The 24,416-nt window shown below is 36.3% G+C and overlaps 1 protein-coding gene across 1 annotated transcript in view; it reads right to left on the reverse strand.

Moving 5' to 3' along the window:
• Window positions 1–23,728, reverse strand: part of LOC129143290 (MAM and LDL-receptor class A domain-containing protein 1-like) — a 30,890-nt gene extending 7,162 nt beyond the window's left edge. The window contains exons 1-4 of the mRNA XM_063790318.1: window positions 23,641–23,728; window positions 20,652–20,798; window positions 11,477–11,574; window positions 2,233–2,406 (exon numbers count right to left, since the gene is read on the reverse strand). Coding sequence (XP_063646388.1) covers window positions 2,233–2,406; window positions 11,477–11,574; window positions 20,652–20,798; window positions 23,641–23,704 — 483 coding nt within the window. The 5' untranslated portion in view covers window positions 23,705–23,728. The remainder of the gene's footprint in view (window positions 1–2,232; window positions 2,407–11,476; window positions 11,575–20,651; window positions 20,799–23,640) is intronic.
• Window positions 23,729–24,416: the final 688 nt, after the last annotated feature.

Consider the following 24,416-nt stretch of genomic DNA (forward strand, 5'->3'; position numbering starts at 1 on the left):
ATATCCAAGGAATAACTACAGCAATAAAAACAGCTGAATTCTGTGTTTGTGCCAGATTTGCTTCCATGTGCTTTACAAGTATACACCATATAATCCTCACAATAACTCTATAAAGTAGAGAACAGTAATTGATTACAGTTGATGCTTATGCCCTAGTCTTCCTGCTTTCATGGGGAGGTGGTTCACTGTAGTAACATTGCTGTTACTTACCCCTCACTCCGTGGGAGGAGGAAGATTTACCTGACTGTGAAGTTAGAAGAGTAACCTGGGGGAGCTCGATTCATCCTCTTCTCCCATTCAACACCCACTATTGGGAGCCAGCCTGTCCTCAGGAGGCATGCACACTGATATTATCTCTGGCTAAAGGTAAGAGACTTCACCTAGAGTATGAGCTCTATATTTCTCCAGCACAGTCAATTGTCCTCTGGGTAATTCTATTTATTCTAAGATCAAGCATTATTTTAAATAAGTGACTCTACATTCTAAAGCCATCTGCTCCAAAATATGTATTCTCTAACTGTTTAACCTCTATATTTATCTCAATTTGTTCAGAAATGAGGATGAGATGACCTTAAATCCCCAACTATTATCCTCACACCCCACTAATGAAAGAGGCATAGAGGGCTTCGGTAACTTCCCTATAATCATACACTTTTTTGTTTTTGTTTTTTTAAGATGGAGTCTCACTCTGTTGCCCAGGCTGCAGTGCAGTGGCGCCATGTCGGCTCACTGCAACTTCCACCTCCCAGGTTCAAGTGTTTCTCCTGCCTCAGCCTCCAGTCCCAGCTTGTAGCTGGGACTACAAGCACGTGCCACCATGCCCGGCTAATTTTTTGTATTTTTTGTAGAGGTGGGGTTTCACCGTGTTACTCAGGATGGTCTCGATCTCCTGATCTCGTGATCCACCCGCCTCAGCCTCCCAAAGCGCTGGGATTACAGGCATGAGCCACCACCCCCAACCCTTTAACTTGAACCCAAGTTTCCAGAGCCCATGTTCATGGCTGCCATTTTAGCTATATTATCTTTAATATTCAGACTCCCCTGGAGTATTGCTTTTATCATCACTGGTTTTCACACGTTAGGAAATTTGATGCACAAAGACAATATTTACACAGTCACTTAGCAACCAATGAGCAGAGCAGAGACTAAAACTCAGACCACTGACTCCAAAACAGTGTGCTTTCCACCATATTCCACTCCATCCAATCTAGTTTCCAAAATAGCTCTTTTCAAATGTCATCCAGAAGACTTATATACAGGAAGGTAGAAATTAGAACACCCATTTGACAAGATACAATTGCCTTCTTTTATTATTATATTTTATTAATACATAGTAGTTGTACATATTTATGGGGTAAATGTGATATTTTGATACATGCATATAATGTGGCACTATCAAATAAAGGTAATTGGGATACCATCTCCTCACACACTTCTCATTTCTTTGTGTTGGGAACTCTCCAAATCTTATCCCCTAAATATTTTGAAATACATAATAACTTGTTATAATTGCCCTACTGTGCTATCAAACACTACAGCTTATTCCTTCTATCTAACTAACTACATTTTTTAACCATTAACAAACCTCCCTTCCTAACCTCCTCCTCCCCACATTTCTCAGCCTCTAGTAACCACCATTCTCCTCTCTACCTCCATGAGATCAACTTTTTAGTTCCCACACATGAGTGAGAATCTGCCATATTTGTCCTTCTGTGCCTGGCTTATTTCACTTTGTATAATGTCCTCCAGTTCCCAAAGGTGGATAACATTCTCAATGTTACCAGGCAGCAGAAAGTGAGGCAATAGGATTAAAATATTACAGCCCACGTCAGACTTTTTTTTCACTACATCATATAATCCAATGTCTTCACTTAGAAATGATTTTAAGTTACTCTTCTCTCTGCCATCTTATTCATTTCTTATCTCCATTTTTGCCACTATTCTACACATGTCTTAAGTGCATAGTCAAAACAACCTCTCTGCTCATCACAGATCATGTGTTTGATCTCTGAATGTGTTTGCTTCATTAATGTTGAATAAATTCATGAGCTGCGTGTGTTATTTTGTTATCTGAAAGGATTAGCATTAAATAAGTGTCTTCTGTTGCATTGTATTAATTTCATATGTGCTCACCTGAAAAGGTATGAGCTATGTGTGTTATATTGTTATCTGAAAGGATTAGCATTAAATAAGTGTCTTCTGTTGAGTTGTATTAATTTCGTATGTGCTTACCTGAAAAGGTAGAGTAGATTCTCCCGCTTCTGCAATGAGATCAATTTTTGCGTGGCTCCACTGAGATTCGGAGAATCTGATTATTTTGCCTTGCTTTTGCAAGTTTCCATCTAGAGACGTTCTTGTAAAAACTGAGAGATTTGAATGTTGAGACAAATGATACCAAAACTGCACCTGTTGAAAACATGTTTTCAATGATATAAATATTCCATTGACCTGTCTCTGGTAGTTTTTCCTATAATTTGAAATATTCCTGACCTCAGGTGATCTGCCTGCCTCGGCCTCCCAAAGTGCTGGGATTACAGGCATGAAACACCATCTCTACTAATAATACAAAAAAATTAGCCGGGTGTGGTAGTGCATGCGTGTAATCCCAGCTATTCGGAAGGCTGAGGTAGAAGAATCGCTTGAACCCAGAAGGCGGGGAGGTTGCAGTGAGCTGAGATCACGCCATTGCACTCCAGCCTGGGCAACAAGAGCGAGACTCCATCTCAAAAAACAAAACAAAACAAAACAACAACAACAAACAACAACAACAACAACTATATATATATATATATATATATATATATATATATATATATATTCCAAACAAATTCTGTGTTAAATATAATCTTCTCAATTCTCCTTTCCCCCAGATGTGTAACCCAGTCATGGGCAGTACCACTGTTTCCATGGAAGTTTCCAGAATCCTTCTCTCTGGCTTCTTACAAATATGAGAGGTACACGTTGAGACTCAACGTTACAAAATCAAGTATTACTATACAAACTTGATGTTTCAAACAAGAAAAACTTTCCTTAAAAATTATTTTCTTAGGTTAATTTTAAAAACTGTAATTAATACTTTATATCAATTTAGTCTCTGTGGTAGCATTAACAAATAACGGGGAAGCTCACAGGATACTGTTCATCAATAATTGAGCCAAGTAAGACAACATTCTTTGAGGGTAGGGAGGCTTAATCATTTCACTTCCTATTCACCATCAATAATGACACAATCTAAAAGTTTGATGGCTTAACTACATAGTGAAGAGAATAGAGAGGATTATGCCAGGTGCTGATGGCAGTAGCCCTAACATGAAATTGCGTACTGTTATTGATTCAACCAAAATTTACTGACCACTTTCTAAGTACCTGGAGCTGTGTGAGGCAAAAATTAATTCCCTCAATGTTGTCTGGATGATTCATTCTGTAAAATATGCCCACAAAACCTCCATTAAAACAAGTTCAGGTACGCTGCAGTCAAATTTTTTTGCTTCTTCTCATTATCATATAACAGGTCCTAAGGCTGTATGTTTTAAAGAAAAACCCAACATTTAAAGATGAGGTCCCACAAAAGTGGAATACTTCTCTTTAGATTCAGTGACATTTTTTCAGGTTCATTATATTTTAAATTCTTTTTAAAAAATGTTTTCCCATTCATCATTGTGCTTTTATACTGATACATGGACAGATACTAGTGTATATATAGGCAAGCCATGTATTTCACTGTTGGGACCCAATTCCAGTGATGAATGTTGACCAAAAAAAATGTTTTAAATGCTTTTTTAAAAAAAATTGTTCATTTTAAAACACCAAGCATCTATTTGGTACACATTTTTATCAATGTCTACTTAATTGTGACCACCTGATTTAAAAATTCTGATTGTTTATTTCATTTCAGATTTTATTACTGTGCTTACCTTAATTCACACCTTGACAGGTGAGTTAGAAACAAAAATAATAGAAATGTTTAATTAAATTCCATGGAAAGAGAGGATTCATGTTTCTCAACTGCGATTACATTTTAGATCCCTGCTGTAAGTTTCACTATGTCCCAAGCTTGTAAATATGCAAAACAGAGCTTTAAACCTAGTTGTACAAGAGATGTGCATGTCCCATCAGAATTTTGAGCTGTCAAACTGTCACTCAGTACATCACCAGTGTGAAGTTATTTTAATAGTGTATTAAGTATAAATGCCAACGGGATCCATAGTCAATGGGATAAGAGCTCAGAACTTACATTTAATTTACTTTTTTTATAGAATTTGAATTATGCAGACTTAAATTCTTAAGTTATTAAATACCAAGGAATGTTCCATTATCTTTTGAATTTTTGAGGGTGAAATCACTGAACAAAAGTTATTGATACAGCCCACAAATTTTTTTAATTCATTGTTTTCCCTTTTTACTTTTATTTTAGGTTCGGGGTACATGTGAAGATTTGTTACATAGGCAAACACGTGTCACGGGGACTTGTACAGATTATTTCGTCACCCAGGTACTAAGCATTGTACCCAATAGTTATCTTTTCTGCTCCTCTCCCTCCTCCACCCTCCCCCATAAAGTAGACCCCCGTGTCTGTTGTTTCCTTCTTTGTGTTCATTGTTTTTATTATTTAGCTCCCAACTTGTAAGTGAGAACATGCGGTATTTGGTTTCCTTTTCCTGTGTTAGTTTGCTAAGGATAATGGCCTCCAGCTCCATCCATGTTCCCACAAAAGACATGATCTTGTTCTTTTTTTATGGCTGCATATTCCGCAGTACATATGTACCACTCTTTCTTTATCCAATCTGTCATTGATGGGCATCTAGGTTGATTCCATATCCTTGCTATTGTCAATAGCGCTGCAATGACCATTCACATACATGTGAATGTATCTTTATGATAGAATGATGTCTTTTTTTTTTTTTTTTTTTTTTTTAGACAGGGTTTCACTCCAGTTGTTCAGGCTGGAGTGCAGTGGCATGATCACGGCTCACTGCAGCCTCAAACTCCTGAGCTCAGGTAATTCTCCCACCTCAGCCTTCTCAGTAATTGGGACTACAGGCTTGCACCACCATACCTAGCTAATTTTTTTTTTAATTTTTAGTAGAGATGAGGGTTTCACCATGTTACCCAGACTGGTCTTAAACTCCTGGACTCAAGCACTCCACCCACCTCAGCTGCCCAAAGTACTGGGATTACAGGCGTGAGCCACTGCACCTGACCTACAGTAGAAAAATTTCTAGTACTGTAGGTATATGTACCCAGTAATGCGATTGCTGGGTGGAATAGTAGCTCTGCTTTTAGCTCTTTGCGGAGTTGCCATACTGCTTTCTGCAATGGTTGAACTAATCTACACTCCTATCAACAGTGTATAAGCATACTTTTTTCTCCACAACCTTGCCGGCATGTTATTTTTTGACATTTTAATAATGGCCATTCTGACTGGTGTGAGATGATATCTCATTGTGGTTTTGATTTGAATTTCTCTAATGATCAATTTTAAGTTATTGATACAAGCTGTGACTTCACATAAGTAGTTACCAAGTATGGAAACTCTGTGCCTCTCAACCTGGTACATGCCAGTAGCAGAACACTAAACCTTAAACTCCAAATCATGAAACGTGTCATAAATTCCTCACAGAACTTATTATAGTAATTTGTATTTTCTAAGTATTCAGTTAATTGCATTAAAAAAAGAAGAAAGAAATGAGAAGACTGTCAGTAAATGCTTATAAACATTCAGAAATAAATATAGAGAAAGTAACAGAGAGAGAGAGAGAGGAAAGAGAGGAAGAAAGATAATCTCTTCTATGTCAAAAAAATGTATAAGGCATTACAGGTCCTTAGGGACCTTTGAGTCTTTTGGAGGAAGAGTGGCAAAAGAAAATGAACATTTAATTATAATGAGCATAACTACAAAATTGTGAAAATAGTGTGGCTGTTAAATTTAAATTAATTAAAATTAAACAAAGTGAAAAATTCATTTTCTCAGTTATGGTTTTGTTTTTGTTGTTGTTGTTGTTCTTGAGACAGAGTTTCACTCTGTTGCCCAGGCTGGAGTGCAGTGGCGTGATCACGGCTCACTGCAGCCTCCACTTCCTGGGTTCAAGTGATTCTCCTGCCTCAGCCTCCAAAGTAGCTGGGACTACAGGCACGTGCCACCACACCCAGCTAATTTTTGTATTTTTAGTAGCGATGGGGTTTTACCATGTTGGCCAGGATGATCTCGATCTCCTGACCTTGTGATCCGCCTGCCTCAGCCTCCCAAAGTGCTGAGATTACAGGCCAGAGCCACTGCGCCCGGCCTCTCAGTTGTTTTAAATGCTCAATAGCTCTATGTAGCTAGTAGCTACTATACTTAACATAGGGAATATTGTCCATCATCCCAGAATGTTGCATGAAACAGGTCTGCAAAGCATGTAAGTGAAAATTACACCAAACATTCAAATTTTATTTACTACTTGATCATTTTTAAAGGAAATGTTCTTGATGCATGCCTGCTTCATTCAAAACAAGTTAAGTAAAATGTTAATAAAAAGGGCTTGCTTTTATTTTTATTGGGTCTGCACTAAGGCAGATTTTATATATAGTATGACTATTCAAGACTTTGAATCACTGCATTCAAGAGAATTTCATGTGGTTAAAAAAGTTTCCAACAAACAGTTCTTTCTGAATATTGAAGATAAAAATGGAAGCTCCAATTATTTCATTTTTAATTGTATCCTTATGATTTTAAATTATTTCTATTTTTAAAAAATATATATGTATACATTAAATCATATATTTTACTACCAAAGGAAAGAACATCTGGTGATTTACATCAGTTACTGCATATGGATGAGTACCTAAGCTGGAGAGGGGGTGATAGTCTAAGTTCCATTGGCTCTCGTGTCTGTACAGTGCCTCTGGGACCTTGGGCTCTCTGATACTTCAGTCTGGGACACCCAAGATCATGATTCAGAGGTTCAAAATGAATTCTCCCTAATTTTTCTGTTTTCTTTCTTTCTTTTTTTTTTAATTTTGATCATCTCCTGTTGAAACCCTCCTCTTCAAATTTTCTGCCAATTTTCTCAACTTCCCTATGGACTTTGTTCTAATTCCTTCTCAATCTCAGAGCTCCTTGGTCAGATCTTCATGGCCATTCTCGATTTTACTCCAAACCCTCAGCCACCTCTGCCTTCTCTGCTCCACATCAGACCCTTTATGCCTTCCTCAGTCTGCTTATTGCCACACTTGCTGCACCTTTATAAGATCTAGAATACGAAGATACAGAAGGACAAGAATAGCCAAAAAATCAAAATAAATAAATGGGAGAAAAGAAAAAAAAAAGCTAAGATATCTATAGCTCCTCAAAATTCAGCCGGGAATAAGTATATATTGAAAGAGGGGATCATTCATCACATACATAAACACACAGACACACACACACATCCCTCACCATTACCATAGTGATTTTTATGGCTCCTAGTCAGTTATGCTTTTTCCTGGGCATTCTTTTCCTGAACAAGCTTATGTTGAGGTTTAGAATCTTCAATAAAACAGAATCTGTTTTTCCCGTTTAAATGATTAATCTTTATGTGCTTTGATATACAGATTGGAGAGAGCACCTGCTCGCCCTTTCCTCTGTAGACTGTTGCTTCCTCTAGAATCCATCAGCTATTCTAACATTGATCTTTGGATTAAACACAATGACCAGGGAATAGGGCACAACTGCACCATTGCAGGACATGATCCAAAATTACTTTTTTTCTAAATTGTTCTTTGACTCCAGTTCATTGTCCTACTTTGGGGACATTGTAAGACATGGCCTTTTAAAACTCTTTGAGAGAGATTTGTAGAGTGTTATTATTATACTGGACTCACCCTCTTGTAGTTTGCAGCATTTTACACTGAATTGCTGTCAGTATCCCCCACTAAACAACATTTTGTTAGAGCAAGCATGTGTTTAGGTTGTTGTCATTATATTCCCTGCATCAAGGACTGTGATTAACACACAGTAGATAAGCAATATATATGTGTTGAATCGTAGGTATAATGTTTACTTTGGTAATATAGCAAGCACTCGGGAGAAGTCTCAGAAGAACTATTTTCAGTTTTGTTTATTTCTCTTTACTTCCTTGAATCTGAACCACATGTGGCCCTCTCTGCATTGGCAGACTCAAATGTGTAGGCTGGCCCTCATAAACTTTACTTTGGGATCCAACCTATCTCTGGTTTCAACTACCTTTGTCCTGACTTTCTCATTCATATTTGTAAAACAATCTATGAATTATCTTTTAGTGAAGGAATATTAATGTACTTGCAAAACAAGTTGGAGAATTAAAAACAAAAGAAAGATCAATAGATGAACATACAAACTAACTTTGAAAGCAAAAGCTTCATATTATCCATCTTCCTGTATTTAATTGTGAAGTCCTAAAAGTAAGAGATTATGTTACTTACACAGTAACTCAAATATGAAAACTCAGAAAATATTAGTACCCACATTAATCCCCTTCATACTTTACATTTCCTAGTTAATTGTAAACAGTAACAGCATTTCAACAGCAGTAAGATAGAATAGCTTCGGGCTCCCTCGTGTTCTGTTTGTCCTATCTTGTATTTCAAAGAAAAATGCCAATTTTCCACTAGTGGCTGAAAGGACTTTTGAAGCATAAATTAAAGTCCGCATCTTGAACAATGATTAGCTGCAAGAACAATTGTCCATGCTGATGGCATGTGTTGGCCACATATAAAGTACAAGGTAATCCATGCAAAATGGCCCTAAAATCATGCTGTTAGAAATGGCAACTCACGAGAAAGCTCAAGTTGCTTTAAATTCCTTACAAAAAAAAGAAAAAATTCTTAACTGTATTAGTCTGCTAGGATTATGTAGGAAAAAAAAACCATATAATTTCAGAAAATGAAGGCTTTAATCATATCAAAGTACCCCACACTGGTTATCTCACTGCTTGACTCTACTACCTTATAATGAAGAATATTGGTTCCATGAAAGCACTATTATTAATACGTTCCAATTCAGAGGATTGGCTAGATTTTCCAGTTACCCAAGAAGGTAAGAATTTGTTTTGTTTGCTTATTCTGTAACTTTTATGTAAGAAAATATCGACCGGGTGCGGTGGCTCACGCCTGTAATCCCAGCACTTTGGGAGGCCAAGGCGGGTGAATCACGAGGTCAGGAGATCGAGACCATCCTGGCTAACATGGTGAAACCCCGACTCTACTAAAAATACAAAAAATTAGCCAGGAGTGGTGGTGGGCACTTGTAGTCCCAGCTACTCAGGAGGCTGAGGCAGGAGCTTGCAGTGAGCCCAGATTGCGCCACTGCACTCCAGCCTGGGTGACAGAGTGAGACTCTGTCTCAGGAAAAAAAAAAAAAAAAAAAAAAAGAAGAAAGAAAGAAAAAGAAAATATCACATATTGCCACAAACTTATTTAAAAAATTCATATTATAGTCTTAGAAAAATCCTGAGAACCTTAGCTATGTGTATCTCAGACTATCAATAACATTCTCCTACAGTCTACTCCTACTTCTGAAACTGGAAAGCATTACAAGGTAACTCAAATATCCTTCCTGCTAACTCAAAGACTCCTAAAATTCAAGCACATAGAGAAAAGCGTGAAAAACAAATATCTATTCTGGCAGTCTGCAGTGGCGCCTTGAAACAGTCTCAGTTTTTCAAAAACCAAGGCAAACCATTAAGTCAGTATCCATAGCCTTTAGAGATCGAAGCCTTGGTTTTGAGATAAACTACCAAGCACCCAAAATGTCCATGACAGCATTTTCACTGAGACCCCACCTAAATAACACCCCAACCCCAACTAAGTTACCAATTTAAGCAAAAATTAAGTGTCCTCAAGTGGAAACAATGATAAACTGAAACTCAATCCCAGTGACCACAAATCAATGGCTATCGGGAAGCATACAATGATGGGAAAGGTAGATTACATTTTAAAATCATAAACATGCATATGATTTCTCAGTGACTCTAGGTGAGTCATAGGAATTTCTAATACACTCTTAATATCTTCAAATTTCTGTAAAGCAGGCAGAATTAACACATCATATTCCTTTACATTCAATTTTTTCTATATATCTAACATTTGTGATCTCATCACTTTAATGTATGACCTTGAATTAAATCTAAGTTAGCTTGTACTTTCAAAGAAGAAGTGCTTCTGGAGTTTCCCCTCAAAAAAAAAAAAAACACTCTATATCTATCTTTCTCTTTTTCTGTCTATCTTATAGGATTTAATTAAAATAAAGAGGTGGGAATGTGTAAAAGGCATTTGGATAAAATGGAAATGGAGACCAGGCATTTGCTTTAATTCTTATTCTCACAAAGAAATGGGAAGAAAAAAAAACAAAAGAAAGGAAAAGAAAGTATCTTTAGGACTTTAAAAGAAAGTATCTATGGACACCACTATTAAGAACTCAGGGCACTCCCACTTAGACTTATACCAAACTGAAAGTATAATTAGGTTTATACCTCGGAATAATATGTCATTTATCACCAGGAATGCCCAAGTAAACTGCTCTAACACTACACTTACAGGCAATGAATTTACTGTGTGGCACTATTGATCTCTTCATTATTTTCTGATAAGTAAAGATGAAAAAATTAGCTGAAATCCTAAGGGCCGAGAGGCATGTTGGAGCTCTCAAAAGGACTGAAAATAAGACAAGCTGAATACAGACCTCTGATTTAGGTGTTACTTTTATGGAAAGCAAAGGAATTATGTTTACTGAATTAACATTATATTTGGTACATATATACCAATGTTTGGTACAAACATTGTTTACCTACTAGGTACCAAATATTTTGCCAGGTGCTTTATTTAATCACATTTTAATCCTTGACATTATTCCATATAATCGTGTATGCTTCCAATGTAAACGCTGACATTTAATCCATACAATCATGTATGTTTCTGGTGTAGACACTGAGTCTCAAAAGGAATATACAATTTGTCTGAGCCACAGTTAGAAAGTGGCAAAAGAGACTTGAACCAAGTCTAACTAGTCCAACCTCTCTAATATGCTGCTGAAATAAAATGGGTATTTCACTCCTTAGTTTGTGTTTGCCTGGCACCAGAGGACTCATTTAAAAAACTCAAATTTCAGTAAATATAATCATTTCCATTTGTCTTTCTTTCAACAAACACTTATTTAACTGACTTTATTTTTCTCAATGTACATTGTTGGCCAAAAATTTTGGCAACGCTTATCCACAGCTTTAGATTATTGAAATGACTGTGTGAAAAGAATATAAAATAACAGAAAGCTTTAATAGCCCTCAAAAGAATGGTGCCAGTTATGTGTTACAAATGGTCTTCTAGAAGGACATAGCATTTTGTGTTGAAATAGCGCATGTAAATCTCTTAATTCATTATTAAAGTGCTAGTGAAACATGGCGGGCATTTACTAGCAGAGTAACCCAAGCTCAGCGATTTACAACCACAGAATGGCCAGTGGAAATTCAGAACAGTTGATTACCTGACATGGGGTAGAGGCAGTGAGCAATTTTGTAAGAACAGGACTTCCAAGCTTGGCCACCCCGGGGGAGCGCTGTGCCTCGAAATAAATAAACGATCCTGCAAAAACAAAGGGAAAGTCATACGGATGCAAGTTCTCTTACACACTTAGCTGTTCTTTGATCCACAATCTTATCCTTGCACATGCTAAACTATCAACTAGATAAAGAAAAGTACATTTTTGACATATTTACTATTATGGTTTGTAGATAACAAATAGCATTTATACCGGTATAACATTAAATACCTAAAATAACATTTAATCAATTAAAACAAGCTCTTGATCCAAATCACCTAAACAAACATTTCTGTTGGCTTCATTTATGTCATAGTGTTTGACATCAAATTAAATGAAGCTTCTAAGCTGACAATTAGATATTCAACACGCCCTTATGAAATACCCACAAGAGCTTTATTTTTTAGTTTCTTCACAAAGTACCGAAGGATATTAGCTTATGGAATGAATTTTAGTTTCTCCCGGGTCTTACGTGTTTGACATTGTTGTCTGTGCTAGAGGGGATTAAAGCTTAATTAAAGATCTAATCTGAACATTAACAAAATCACCACTTTTAGATTTTAACTACGACGGATGTGCTCATGGCAAATGTGCAGGGGATAACATCTCTCAGCAGCTTAAAAGATCACAGGTTCAGAGCTGCTGTCTGGGGTAGTTTCATTGAATATTGAAGACTTACAAGGAAGGCTATACCCAACAATGTCAAGGTCTGATACTGCCCTTTGATAATCACAGTGATAGGCAATTTGGAAAACCAACTATTTTCATTGGAAAATACCGTATTCAGAGAGTGATTTTCCTAGATACAAGTCAATGCCGACTGCACACAAAGGAAAGGATTTAGAATTAGAATGTATTATTTTATAGACTCCATCACATGTTTAACCAAACAACCAAGGATGTGAGTCAGCAGTGTCATCTTTGAGTGGGAAAAATAGAACCCAGTTTATATTGTTTTTAAATCTCAAAACCTACTTGGAAAGATAAAGTTTACTGTCCCCAAATTCCAAATTACAGGTAATGGAAACAGTGCATGCGAGCAAGTTCATTAAATTCTCTATGCTTCACCTAAAAAGGAAAAGAATGGGAAAAGTTGATTTTGAAAAATTCTTCCACCTAAAAATGCTCAGGTTTAGGTAAAATTCAAATGAATATTTTTAAAAAGATGATCAAAATTCTAAAAACAAATGAACCGATATTCAAAGACCTTACTCCTCCAGTCATTCAAAAGAATATACACAATTTCAAACAAGCTGGTTAATGAAGGTGAGAACATGTACACATTAAGACGCCAAAATCTAAATGAAGCAAAAGGCCTGAATAAATCGTTTAGACAAAAAAAGTAACTGAAAAAGTAATGAAAAGAAAATCTAGAGAGAAATGTATGGTCCCACATCTGAGTTAAATTTAATTTTCTTTTCTTTTTTTTTTTTTTTTTTTCCTGAGACAGGGTCTGGCTCTGTCACCTAGGCTAGAGTGCAGTAGCATGATTGTGGCTCACTGCTGCCTGGAACTCCTGGGTTCAAACAATCCTCCAGCTTCAGCCTCCCACTGGGTGTACAGGAGCACACTACCACATACATTTTAAATTTTTTTGTAGGGGCAGAGTCTCAAACTCCTGGCCTCAAGCAATCCTCCTGCCTTGGGCCTTCAAAGTGCTGGGATTTCAGGCATGAGCCACTGCATCTGGCTCCCTATTTAATTTTTAAAAAACAAATATTTGCAACATTATTCGAGAAACCTCAGATCTTAGAAAAATATGGAGAGCTCCCTGATTCATATTAGGTTGCCAGAATATCTTTAATTTTTAATAAAATTGATGAAAATAGGACAAAATTTAAAACTCTAGAGAGCAATCTCACTTGTGAGCATAGGAACAAATATTCTTTTTTTTTTTTTTTTTTTTGAGACGGAGTCTTGCTCTTTCGCCCAGGCTGGAGTGCAGTGGCCCGATCTCAGCTCACTGCAAGCTCCGCCTCCTGGGTTCACGCCATTCTCCTGCCTCAGCCTCCCGAGTAGCTGGGACTACAGGCGCCCGCCACCACGCCCGGCTAATTTTTTCTATTTTTAGTAGAGACGGGGTTTCACCGTGTTAGCTAGGATGGTCTCGATCTCCTGACCTCGTGATCCGCCCGCCTCGGCCTCCCAAAGTACTGGGATTACAGGCGTGAGCCACCGCGCCCGGCCAGGAACAAATATTCTAATTAAAATGATGTCGAATAAATTTGAAATTGTTATCCAAAAATAGTGTGTCTTGATTAATCTGAGCCTTCCAAGAATGTAGGTTTGGTTTAATTTAGGAGCTCGGTCTCCATATTCAGTTACAACAACAAATGAAAGTGTCAAGTCATAGAATCCTATCTAAATGTTGAAAAGACTATGAAAAACCAGTGAACAATTTCAAGTCATAAATCTTAATAAAATAAAAGGAAATAATTAAATAAAGACTAGTGAACAACCTCAAAATAAATAGCATTCTAAATGGCAAATGATAAAACAATATTAATTAAAATGGGAAATGACATATTTCTGTCACAACTATCAATTAGAGATAATATTAGGCAATATTTATAATCTTAGACTAATATTATCTTAAAGGTCTGGTGAGTGTAGAAGTCAAGGAAATAAAATATCTAGTAGACATTATAGAAAAAGAGAAGTAAATTTCCCATGTTTTATCAATAATATAATTGTAAAAATAGAAAGCCAAAGTATTCCATTTTTTATAATTATAGTATCATTTAGAAAATTTGGTAAGCTAAATGGAAACAGATATATTACACAATTACTTATCTTATCTTAGCAGTAAGTTTCCAGATACATAAACAGCAAGAAATGTCCAACTCCTGATAGCAAAATTAATTTTTTTAATGTAGGAAGAAATTTAACAGAAAAGGGACACGATTTATATGAAGAACATTATAAACTTTGTGAAAGACTGCAAACTCTCTGGTTAGATGAAAAGAGATAACATGTTTCTAGATGAAAGATAATAGAACTAAAACATGAAGTTACTGACCATTGATTTGGAAGCTAAATGCTATCCTATGATAATTTTAACCAAATATTTAGAAAGTTGACAATATTGCATTAAAATTAATATGTGCAGGTAAGGGGTATAGAGAGTCTAAACTCTGACCACAGGCCCAGGGACTTCTAGGAACACGTCCCTTGATTTATCATTCTATCAGCCTGCTCTAAACAATGAGCCAAGTTAGAGAAATGTGGAATTTACCAGTTTTATTCCTGGTCATGGCAAGGAGTTTACTTCTCGTAATCAGAATTGTTTATTGTAAAACTCTTACACACCCACATACCCCAGAGTGGCTATGTGACCAGCACAATATAAAAATTAAAGGACAGAGTGAATAGTCTCCCTGGGTTAAAGTGTTCACATCTGGCTCGACCTCACCTTCTGCAAAACAGGTACCTTGTTAATGCACTGGCCTAGAAGTAACACCTTACATGTCTTAAGAACGTTAGAGGCCAGTCTCTATAACTTTCACAAATGCAAAAGTTATAAACAAGCATTACCATATAGAATAAAGAAATGAATAATAAATAAAATTACTCCAGCTAGGTTTGGTTCGGGAGTGCAAGAGGGGTTTAATATTTAAAAAATCAATTTACCTTATAGACAAAAAAGATAATCTGACAATCATATCATAATAGATGCTGAAAAATACTGAAAACTTTTAACATACATTCAATTTCTTGATTTTTTTAAAAAGCACACTCTTGAATAGAAGGGAACATTTTTATCTGATAAAGAATACAATTTTTCAGTAAGCATGGCACTTAAGGTTCAACTATTGACAGCTTTTCCTCTGAGAGAGAAATAAGACAAGTCTAGCAGCTACCACCAGTTCTATTCAACACATTCTAGAAATTCTGTCCAGTACATAAAACAACAAAAGGAAGATAGAACTGTTAATATTTAGAAAAAAGGAAGTAAAATTGCCATTATTTGCAGACAAAATAATTGTGATCCTAGAAAATAAAATATATATGTATAAGTTCCTAGCTATGATAAATAAAATTAGCAAGGCCACTGGATACAAGGTCAATATTTTCTATAAAAATGCATTTCTATATGTCAGCAATAATCAAAATCAGAAGTTCTTTAAAAGTAACACAAAAACCTAGGAAAATACTAGCAAAAGATTTTCAAAATCTCTACCCCGAAAGCTGTAAAATATTACTTAGTAAAATTAAAGAACCCAAATAAATTGAGACATTGGAAACATTTGAAAAAAATATTTTTCAGTGAAATGCAAATAAATATTACATATGAGAAATCATTGTACACCCATTAATTGGAAATTTTTATAGAGAATTATAATGCCTCTTGCTGGTAGGAAAATAGGGAAAAGTAGTCCCATTTTGTCACTAAAAATTGAAGTACTAAAGTTTTAGGGTTAATGAATCTATAAATGTTTATTGAAAATATAAATACATATCTTGCTTTAAAAATATAGAAGTCTCACTCCTAGTTATTATCTATTGCATAAAATCGAAAGTATCCTACAGGAGGAAATGTGTACAAGAATAAATTTGAAACATCGTCATGATATTGATGTCACTGGATAGGGGAATAGCTAGATACATTATGGTATGTCCAAATCAAATAAATTTAGCTAAATTAACAAACATGAATCCAGTATCACAGACTGGATTTTATCTTCTGTCTTAAACGAGCAAAAGAAAAATGTTAGAAAAAAAGCATATTTAGCATGGACTGTCAAATATAGGACAATGGGAATGTAAGATAGTGATAGATCACAGGATAGTGATCTCTGAGAGAGGGGAAACAAATGAGTTAAGTCCTGTAATTCCCACAGCTTACTGCCTAGACAGAGTTTCCAGGTGCCTGTGCAGAGGGGAAACACAGGAGTGTGGTAGTCTCCTCAAGTTGAAACAGACAGAGTCGGTGCTTTGGGGAGACCCACATGGGTAGAATTCATAAGACAGAGTGCCAGCTGCCCCTTTCAGGTACTGGAGCTTTGAAAAGACAGCAAGCTCCCGAGATCTGCAGACAGTCCCCCCTAAATTGCCATGTAAGGACCGATCGTGTGCATGGATTGGAGAAAACTACCTGAGTCTGGGGGTAAAAACACCTGAAATGAATAGCTGGAACATTTCCTGAAGGTCACAGAAAGTCAGGAATGGTAGAGTTCTCTCACCAACCAGAGTGCAAAAAAAACAAAAACAAAAACAAAAACAGACATAGTCATTGGATAGAGAACTCAAACCAAATAAACACTTATGTCCAGACAAAAACACGTATGCAAATTTAATGGTGTTTTTACTCATATTTGACAATATTTGGAAACAATCTAAGTGTCCTTCAGCTGGTTAGTGGATAAATGAAGTGTGGCTCATCCACACAATGGACCCAACTATTCAGCAGTGAAAAAGGAAGGAATTGTGGCTGAAGCCAGCGACATGGATGAGTCTCAAGTCCTTTATGCTAATTGAAAGAAGGCAGAATCAAAATGCTACATATGATATGATTCCATTTTCAAGACATTCTGGAACAGGCATACACTAGGGCTAGAAATCAGATCATTGGTGTCAGTGGTGGGAGGTGGGAGAATTATTGAGTACATAATGGCACAGAACAAAGTGTTGGGCAGGAATAGAATTGTTTTATATCTTCATTTTTGTGATGGTTACACAATTGTGTATGTATGTCAGAACTCAGTGAACTGTACACTAAAATGGTTGAATTTTACATTTAACCAATACTTTATCATAAAAAATGAAAAAAAATAGATAGTATTTGATGACTTGGAGCAACTGCCATAAGCTATCTTTAGTAAGAAAATAGGGACAATAGTTACAAAATAATATATTTCTTAAAAAGCAAACAATCACAGAAACACATATAATTTTGAATATGTATCTATCTACTATATATATATCTGTGTGTGACTATATGAACATAGATAAAAGTGGAACATAATTAACATGAGTTGCCTATTTCGATGGAAATTTAACAGAGTAGGAATAGGAAGGTAGAAACGAAGCAAAAAAGGCAGGAAGGAAATTCGAGGCTTAATTACACACATACACACAAAAACTACATAATATCAACATATCCAGCCTGGTCAACACGGTGAAACCTCTGGCTCTACTAAAAATACAAAAACAAAAAACCAGCTGGGCGTGGTGGTGTGCACCTGTAGTCCCAGCTACTTGGGAGGAAAAGGCAGGAGAATTGCTTGAACCTGGGAGGTGGAGTTTGCAGTAAGCATGGATCACACCACTGCACTCCAGCCTGAGCAACTAAGTGAGACTCTGTCTCAGCTAGTTAGATAGATAGATAGATAGATAGATAGATAGATAGATAGATAGACAGATAGATAGATTTAAAAGCTGCCATCTATATGTTTAAGGCTGTAAGAACAAAATGAACTAGAACTCCACTTTCTTAGATATCGGAACTATTAGGCTGCCTCTGACTCTACCAGAAATTTCCATTTCACTTTCCTTTCCCTTCCTGGTCCTTTTTCATTTTTTTTAATTCTCCTCCTCACTTGCAATTTAAAACCACTACTGATTCTCTTTAAGGTTTGATCATGGTAATCATGGGTAAAGAGATGTTGACTCCGTGATCCAGATATATATATATATATATATATATATATATATATATATATATATATATATATATTTTTTTTTTTTTTTTAAGTTGGCCCTTTCTAAAATGAGAAAGACTGCGTTTTTGTCCCTCACACTCTGGGTGAGACCAGCTGCCCCTAGTTTTATCAGTCATATTGTTATCTTTCACTATTCTTCAACTCACCGGAAAAGAATGGGTCTTTCAACATCTAACACAGGGGCTCTATTAGAATCTTTTTAATGCAAATCATAGTTATGTAGTAATTATAAGATGGCAAAAGACTAAAGGTGAATTACAAACATATTTTCTAATTGTCTTATCTGGTGTTTTTCCTAGTCTTCTTATTAGAATGGACAACAAATATCTATTAATGTTTATGGAGCTCTTACTACATGGAAAAACCTTCACAGGTGTTATTTCATTTAATCCTCATGACAACTCCACAGGGAAGCTACTTTTCTTTTCTCTATTTTCTATCTAATAAAACTGAAGCACCCTAATATTTAGACATGGGTGCAGTGTCAACATCGTGTCGGAACACTGGGCAGCCCGTGCTCTTCCCTAACTGGTTATGGTATGCTCACATCAGACCACCATGACACACTGCCCGCACAGCTTCCCTTTGAGAATCACTGCCTTGGCTTAGGACTTCATCATCTCTCACTGATATTTCTTCAGCACATCCATGTTTTTTTGACTCCAGCCTTTCACCCTCTCCATTCTCCTCGTCTCAGACAGAACAGCCCTTTAGAGCAAATTTGATTGGTCACATGCTTTAACATGACTACCTGGGTCACCATCATCCTGCAGACACATTTCCAATTCCTCAGCACTCTCTAGAGTCCCCTTCCTTCCTCTCCTGTTTCATCAGTTCTCTTCTCCCTGTCCAATCACACACGTCTTTCATCCCTAACCACTCCCATCTTTCTGCCCTCTTTGGGGATTCTTCCCTCCAATTAGGACATGATCCCTCCCACCTCTCTTTGGTTCCGTCTTCTCTCAGTAATTCCTTACTTCTGGCTTCCTGACTACTTTTCATTTCCCTTCAGTGCTCAGTTCAGTAGTCATCTCCTTCAACAAGGCATCTCGAATCCATCTGAATCACCTTCCATCCCTCTTAAAGCATCCTTCATAACCGATTGCAATTCCTTGCTTATCTACTTAAGCTACCAGACTGAGACCACCTCAAAGGCAGGGATCGTGGCATCCATCTTTGTGCATCCAGGTATCGTCTATGCTATGTATTTAATAATTGGCTTGAACAGAGAAAAAGAAGTAAAATATTATATGAGTTTAGAGAAAAATGTGTTGTTAATACATAGTTCCAATGATTTATAGTCCCCTTTCTATTTTAAACTTTAAACTTAACTTTGTCTGCTACAAAATGTTAAAGAAATGAGTCATGGCACAAAAGCAAAAATTAAGAACTTACCACACTGTTAAACAATTAACTAGGTTTATGGCTGTAGCCAACAGATGGATGGTTGAATTTTCCCACCCCATCCCCTAGCACCCTCACCCACTACCACCAACCCCAATTTCCAATGGCTGTAATTAAAAATATGATCAATACTTATTTTTGGTATAATTCTTTGGAAGTCTGAAAGAAGAAACAAATAGGATAATGTTCAATGAGGTTGAAAGATGATCTATAGTACAAGTACAGTTGTGCTATTGTAAGGTTTGCCAGGTGTGGTGGCTCCCTCTTGTAATCCCAGCACTTTTGGGAGGCTGAGGTGAGAGGATTGCTTGAGGCCAGGAGTTTGAGATCAACCTGGGCTACATGGCGAGACACTCTTTACTTAAAACATATACATTTAAAAAGTAAAGTTAACACGATGCTAACGTATATGGGGAATGACATCCGATGATAAATGTGAACAAAACAAAAGAGAAAAGAGAACAAACCCTTTCTGTTTTATTGGAGTTTCACAGACACTTATTGGAATACCACAGGTAGTTATGGTTCCTCTATTTTAAGATGATATGTAAACACTGGAATGATGGTTAAAAATATATATGTGGAAGAATAAGACTGTTTATTATAAAGAAGCCCGAAGACTGATTAAATTGCATTCAAGTATTTGTAAATTTATTTCACAGATAGTGCTAAATCTCTGTTCTCAGTTCCCAGAAACAAGATTAGACTATTTTTCTTCCTGTTTTGAAAAAATTGGATTGCTCTAAAAAGAAGGCAAGCCTACTGTACTTGATTCTGGGCAACTTGAGAAAATGATCAGAAAACTTTTCCACCTCTTTATGCCTTTAACCCAACTTATAAAAATTGCAACAACAAACATGTTGGTGATTAAAACAATGCTCCTTTCAGGGAACTCAATTACCCGCCAATTATTAACTTGGTCAGGAGGTTTTAAAGCAAGACAAACCAGAGTTCCATGTATACAGTCTACAGAATAGAAATGAAAATACACAGTATCATCATTCCACAACATGCAAGAAAGAAAACTTTTTTTTTTAAAGAGGAAAATGTCCTACCATGATTTATGTTTGCTGTGTGATCAGCTGCAGGAAAGTGGTGCTCTCCATTATTCAATCCTTTCATCAGCTTCCAGTGTGAATCTTCTGTGAGAAATGGCTCCCAACCGCAGAAACCCGACTCAAAGTCACAGGCGAGATGCTTTGCTGTTACACGTAGAAGAGAAAACAGGTGAGGAGAAATGAAGAGCATGCAGGCAAACACTGCTCTACGCTAGCTAATCATCTTAGGAGGCCTGCAAAATTATTCTGCTTGGTAGTGAATATTCTCTAATGATCGGAATAGCTTTCCTTTATCTAGTCACACACAATATCTCAGGTGCTGTGTGAGGCATGACCCTTCCACATGCTTCCATCTGTAAGTCTGGTACATTTCATTCTGGTTGGCCATCTCCATTTTATTTAATGATGCAAGGTGGAACTCCAAAGCTTTTCAGGGAGTAACTAATTTGCTTGCCCAGTATAAACCTGCTGAGATGGTAGTTTAAATGAAAAAAATCCACTGGGAAGGGGGAAGTTTAAATTAATTCTGGACACACAAATAACTTGAGGTCAGCATCTCAGTATGCATTTTATTATTCTATCCTAACACTTTCTCAAAAAAAAAAAAAATACCTAGCCATTTTGGAATTGCAGGTAAATTAGATATTCGGAACTGAGCTGGTGTTATCTTTTGTCTTTTTTTTTTTTTTTTTAAGGCAGAGTCTCGCTCTGAGGCCCAGGCTGGAGTGCAGTGGTGCAATCTTGGCTCACTGCAAGCTCCACCTCCCGGGTTCACTCCATTCTCCTGCCTCAGCCTCCCGAGTAGCTGGGACTACAGGCGCCCACCACAACGCCCGGCTAATTTTTTATATTTTTAGTAGAGATGGGGTTTCACTGTGTTAGCAAGGATGGTCTCGATCTCCTGACCTCGTGATCCACCCGCCTCAGCCTCCCAAAATGCTGGGATTACAGGCGTGAGCCACCGCACCCGGCCCAACATTTTTTTTTACATGAAAGACATCTGGAGACAATATCACAGTAAAAATTAATGCATCATACAAGATCCTTGGTTTAAATTTCTTTCATTTGACTATTATACCAACGTCCCCTGTGAAGGTACACAATTCATATTAGCATTTAAAATTGTTTTTAAAGTCCTATAATTTAAAAAACCCCTTTTTCATGGAATTTCCTGAGCTATTTTGATTTGAAGATATATCTATCATGCCAACTTTTTTGGAACACAGTGAAGTAGATTCTATATATATATATTTTTTTTCCTATATGAGTTATTGAAATTTTATATATAAATACAAATGTGTATTTTATTGTGGTAAAATATACATGACATAAATGTAACATTTTAACAATTTTTAATGTAAGCTTCTATGGTATTAGGTACATTCCCATTGTCGTACAACCATTACCACCATCCATCTCCAGAACTTTTTCATTCCCAAACTGAATCTCCACCCCCATTAAGCAATAATTTCCATATCCCCTTCCCTCAAACCCTGGCAACCACCATTTTACTATCTGTCTCTATGAGTTTGCCTACTTTAGGTACTTCATATAACTGGGACCAAACAATACGTGTCCTTTTGTCTCTGGCTTATTTCAAGGTTCATCCATGTTGTAGCGTGTGTCTGAAAATTAGATCTATTTCATGTATAAACTGTTCAGGGATCCAATGTGCATCTTTGGACATGTTTGGCATGTTGTATTTTAATTATTTTGATAGAGATTTTTAAAACATATTGCATATATATGTATTAATTTTTTAAGCTTTATTGATGTATAAGTGACAAACAAAATTGTAACTAAGGTACGCAATGTAATGTTTTGATATACATATATATAGAGAAAGGATTACCACAGTAAAGCTAATTAGCATCATTTCATCATATAGTTACCTTTTGTGTGTGTGATCAGAACATTTCAGATCTACTGTCAGCAAATTTCAAGTATACAATACAGTGTTATTAACTATAGTCACCAGGCTGTACACTAGACTCCCAGAACTTATTTATCTTGTAAGTGAAAATTTGTATCTTTTGACCAACACCTCCCCATTTCGGCCAGGCCTCAGCCCTGGACAACTGCCATTCTACTCTCTGTTTCTACAAATTCAACTTTTTTAGGTTCCACGTATAAGTGAGATCGTGCTGTATTTGTCTTTCTCTGTCTGGGTTATTTCATTTTGCATAATCCCCTCCAGGCTCATCATTGTCACAAATAGCAAGTTTTTTCTTCATTATTGCTGAATAATATTTCATTGTGAACACATATACATTTTATACACACACACACACACATACACACACACACACACCCCACTTGTTTGATCCGTTCTCAGAGACTTCAGTTGTTTTGGCTGGATATTTTGAATAATGCTGCAATGAACATGAGGGTGCAGATATATTTTAATCTTAACTGCCCTCATTTAATACAGGATTATGTTAATAAACATCAAAAATCTATTGTTTGGATTTAGAGAAGTTTTACTCAGAGTTCATCAGTTAAAGTAATATTTTAAGACCATGACAAAGCTTTCTCTTGCATATTTAACCACTACAGCATATGAGCAGACAAGAAAGAATTTCATTGTGCAGCTGGGAAAGTTCTGGATCATGAAAAGTAAAATATTTTATGAATCCTCCAGAAGTTAATCAGCTCTCTGTGAAATAAGAAAGAAAGCTATGTATGGGAAATGAATGGGGAATATTTCATTTAATGAGAATATATTAGATTCTAACAGGATTCTATTATAAATATTGTGTTAATATACATTACAAATACACATTATAAATATTTTATTAATATTGATGCTCTTAAGGACTAGCAAAGTAAAGAGAGTTTTTGCTTCTACCCTGAGAGAACTCTGACTTGTTTGCCTTTAGTTTTTCTCAATTTTTTTAGATGCCATCTGTTTCTTCCCCTAGCTGTCTTCCTTCCTGAAGCCTCTTTGGTACAGTGGTTCTCAAAGTTTCATATGCAGACAAATCACCTGGGACCTTGTTCCATGTAGCTTTTGGTTCCGTAAGGCTGGGCCAGGGCCTGAGGTTCTGCATTTCCGCTAAGTTCCCAGGTAATGCTGATGCTCTGGTCCATGGAGTCTGCTGTTGCAGCAAAACGCACAGGCCATTTTTATTAACTGATTTTGAGAAGCCACCGGTCTGGAGGCTATGTTATGCCATATATTAAAATAATACCTAAAAGTAAGGGCAACTTGATAATGAGAGAAGACCTGAGTGAGTCTGCCTTTGGGGAAAAGCACACTGGCTGTGGAATACCAACTGACAATCCTCACGAGTTCATATTTACTCATTCTCCAGAATTTGGTAAGTATTCCTGGTGCTATTCAAACTGCCTGCACAAGCTATACCCTCATAGAGATTCATTATAAAGTGCAATAAAAAAAGATATAAAGGTATTTTTCTTGTGCTTCATGAACATGGAAGAATCGTTTATGAAAAAAACTTGATATTACAAATACAAATTTGTAAAATACAAATGTTTTTGTATGTGTAAAATGTTTCAATATGGTTTTAAATTTCAAAGGAAAGCCTCTTTTATTTTGTAAGAATATACATATGCATGTGTCTATATGCACAAATATATTAAATACTTTAGTGCAGCAAATAGTGTAAATTTATATCAATTCTAATAATCCAAATCTATATAATTTCACAGCATAAATAATTGTATATATATTTACATGAAACACTCATTTTGGTATCAAGATACATGAATACACATATATACTGTATGCTATATGGCTAC

This window comes from Pan troglodytes, chromosome 13 (assembly GCF_028858775.2).
Source record: "Pan troglodytes isolate AG18354 chromosome 13, NHGRI_mPanTro3-v2.0_pri, whole genome shotgun sequence".
Lineage (NCBI taxonomy): Eukaryota > Metazoa > Chordata > Mammalia > Primates > Hominidae > Pan > Pan troglodytes.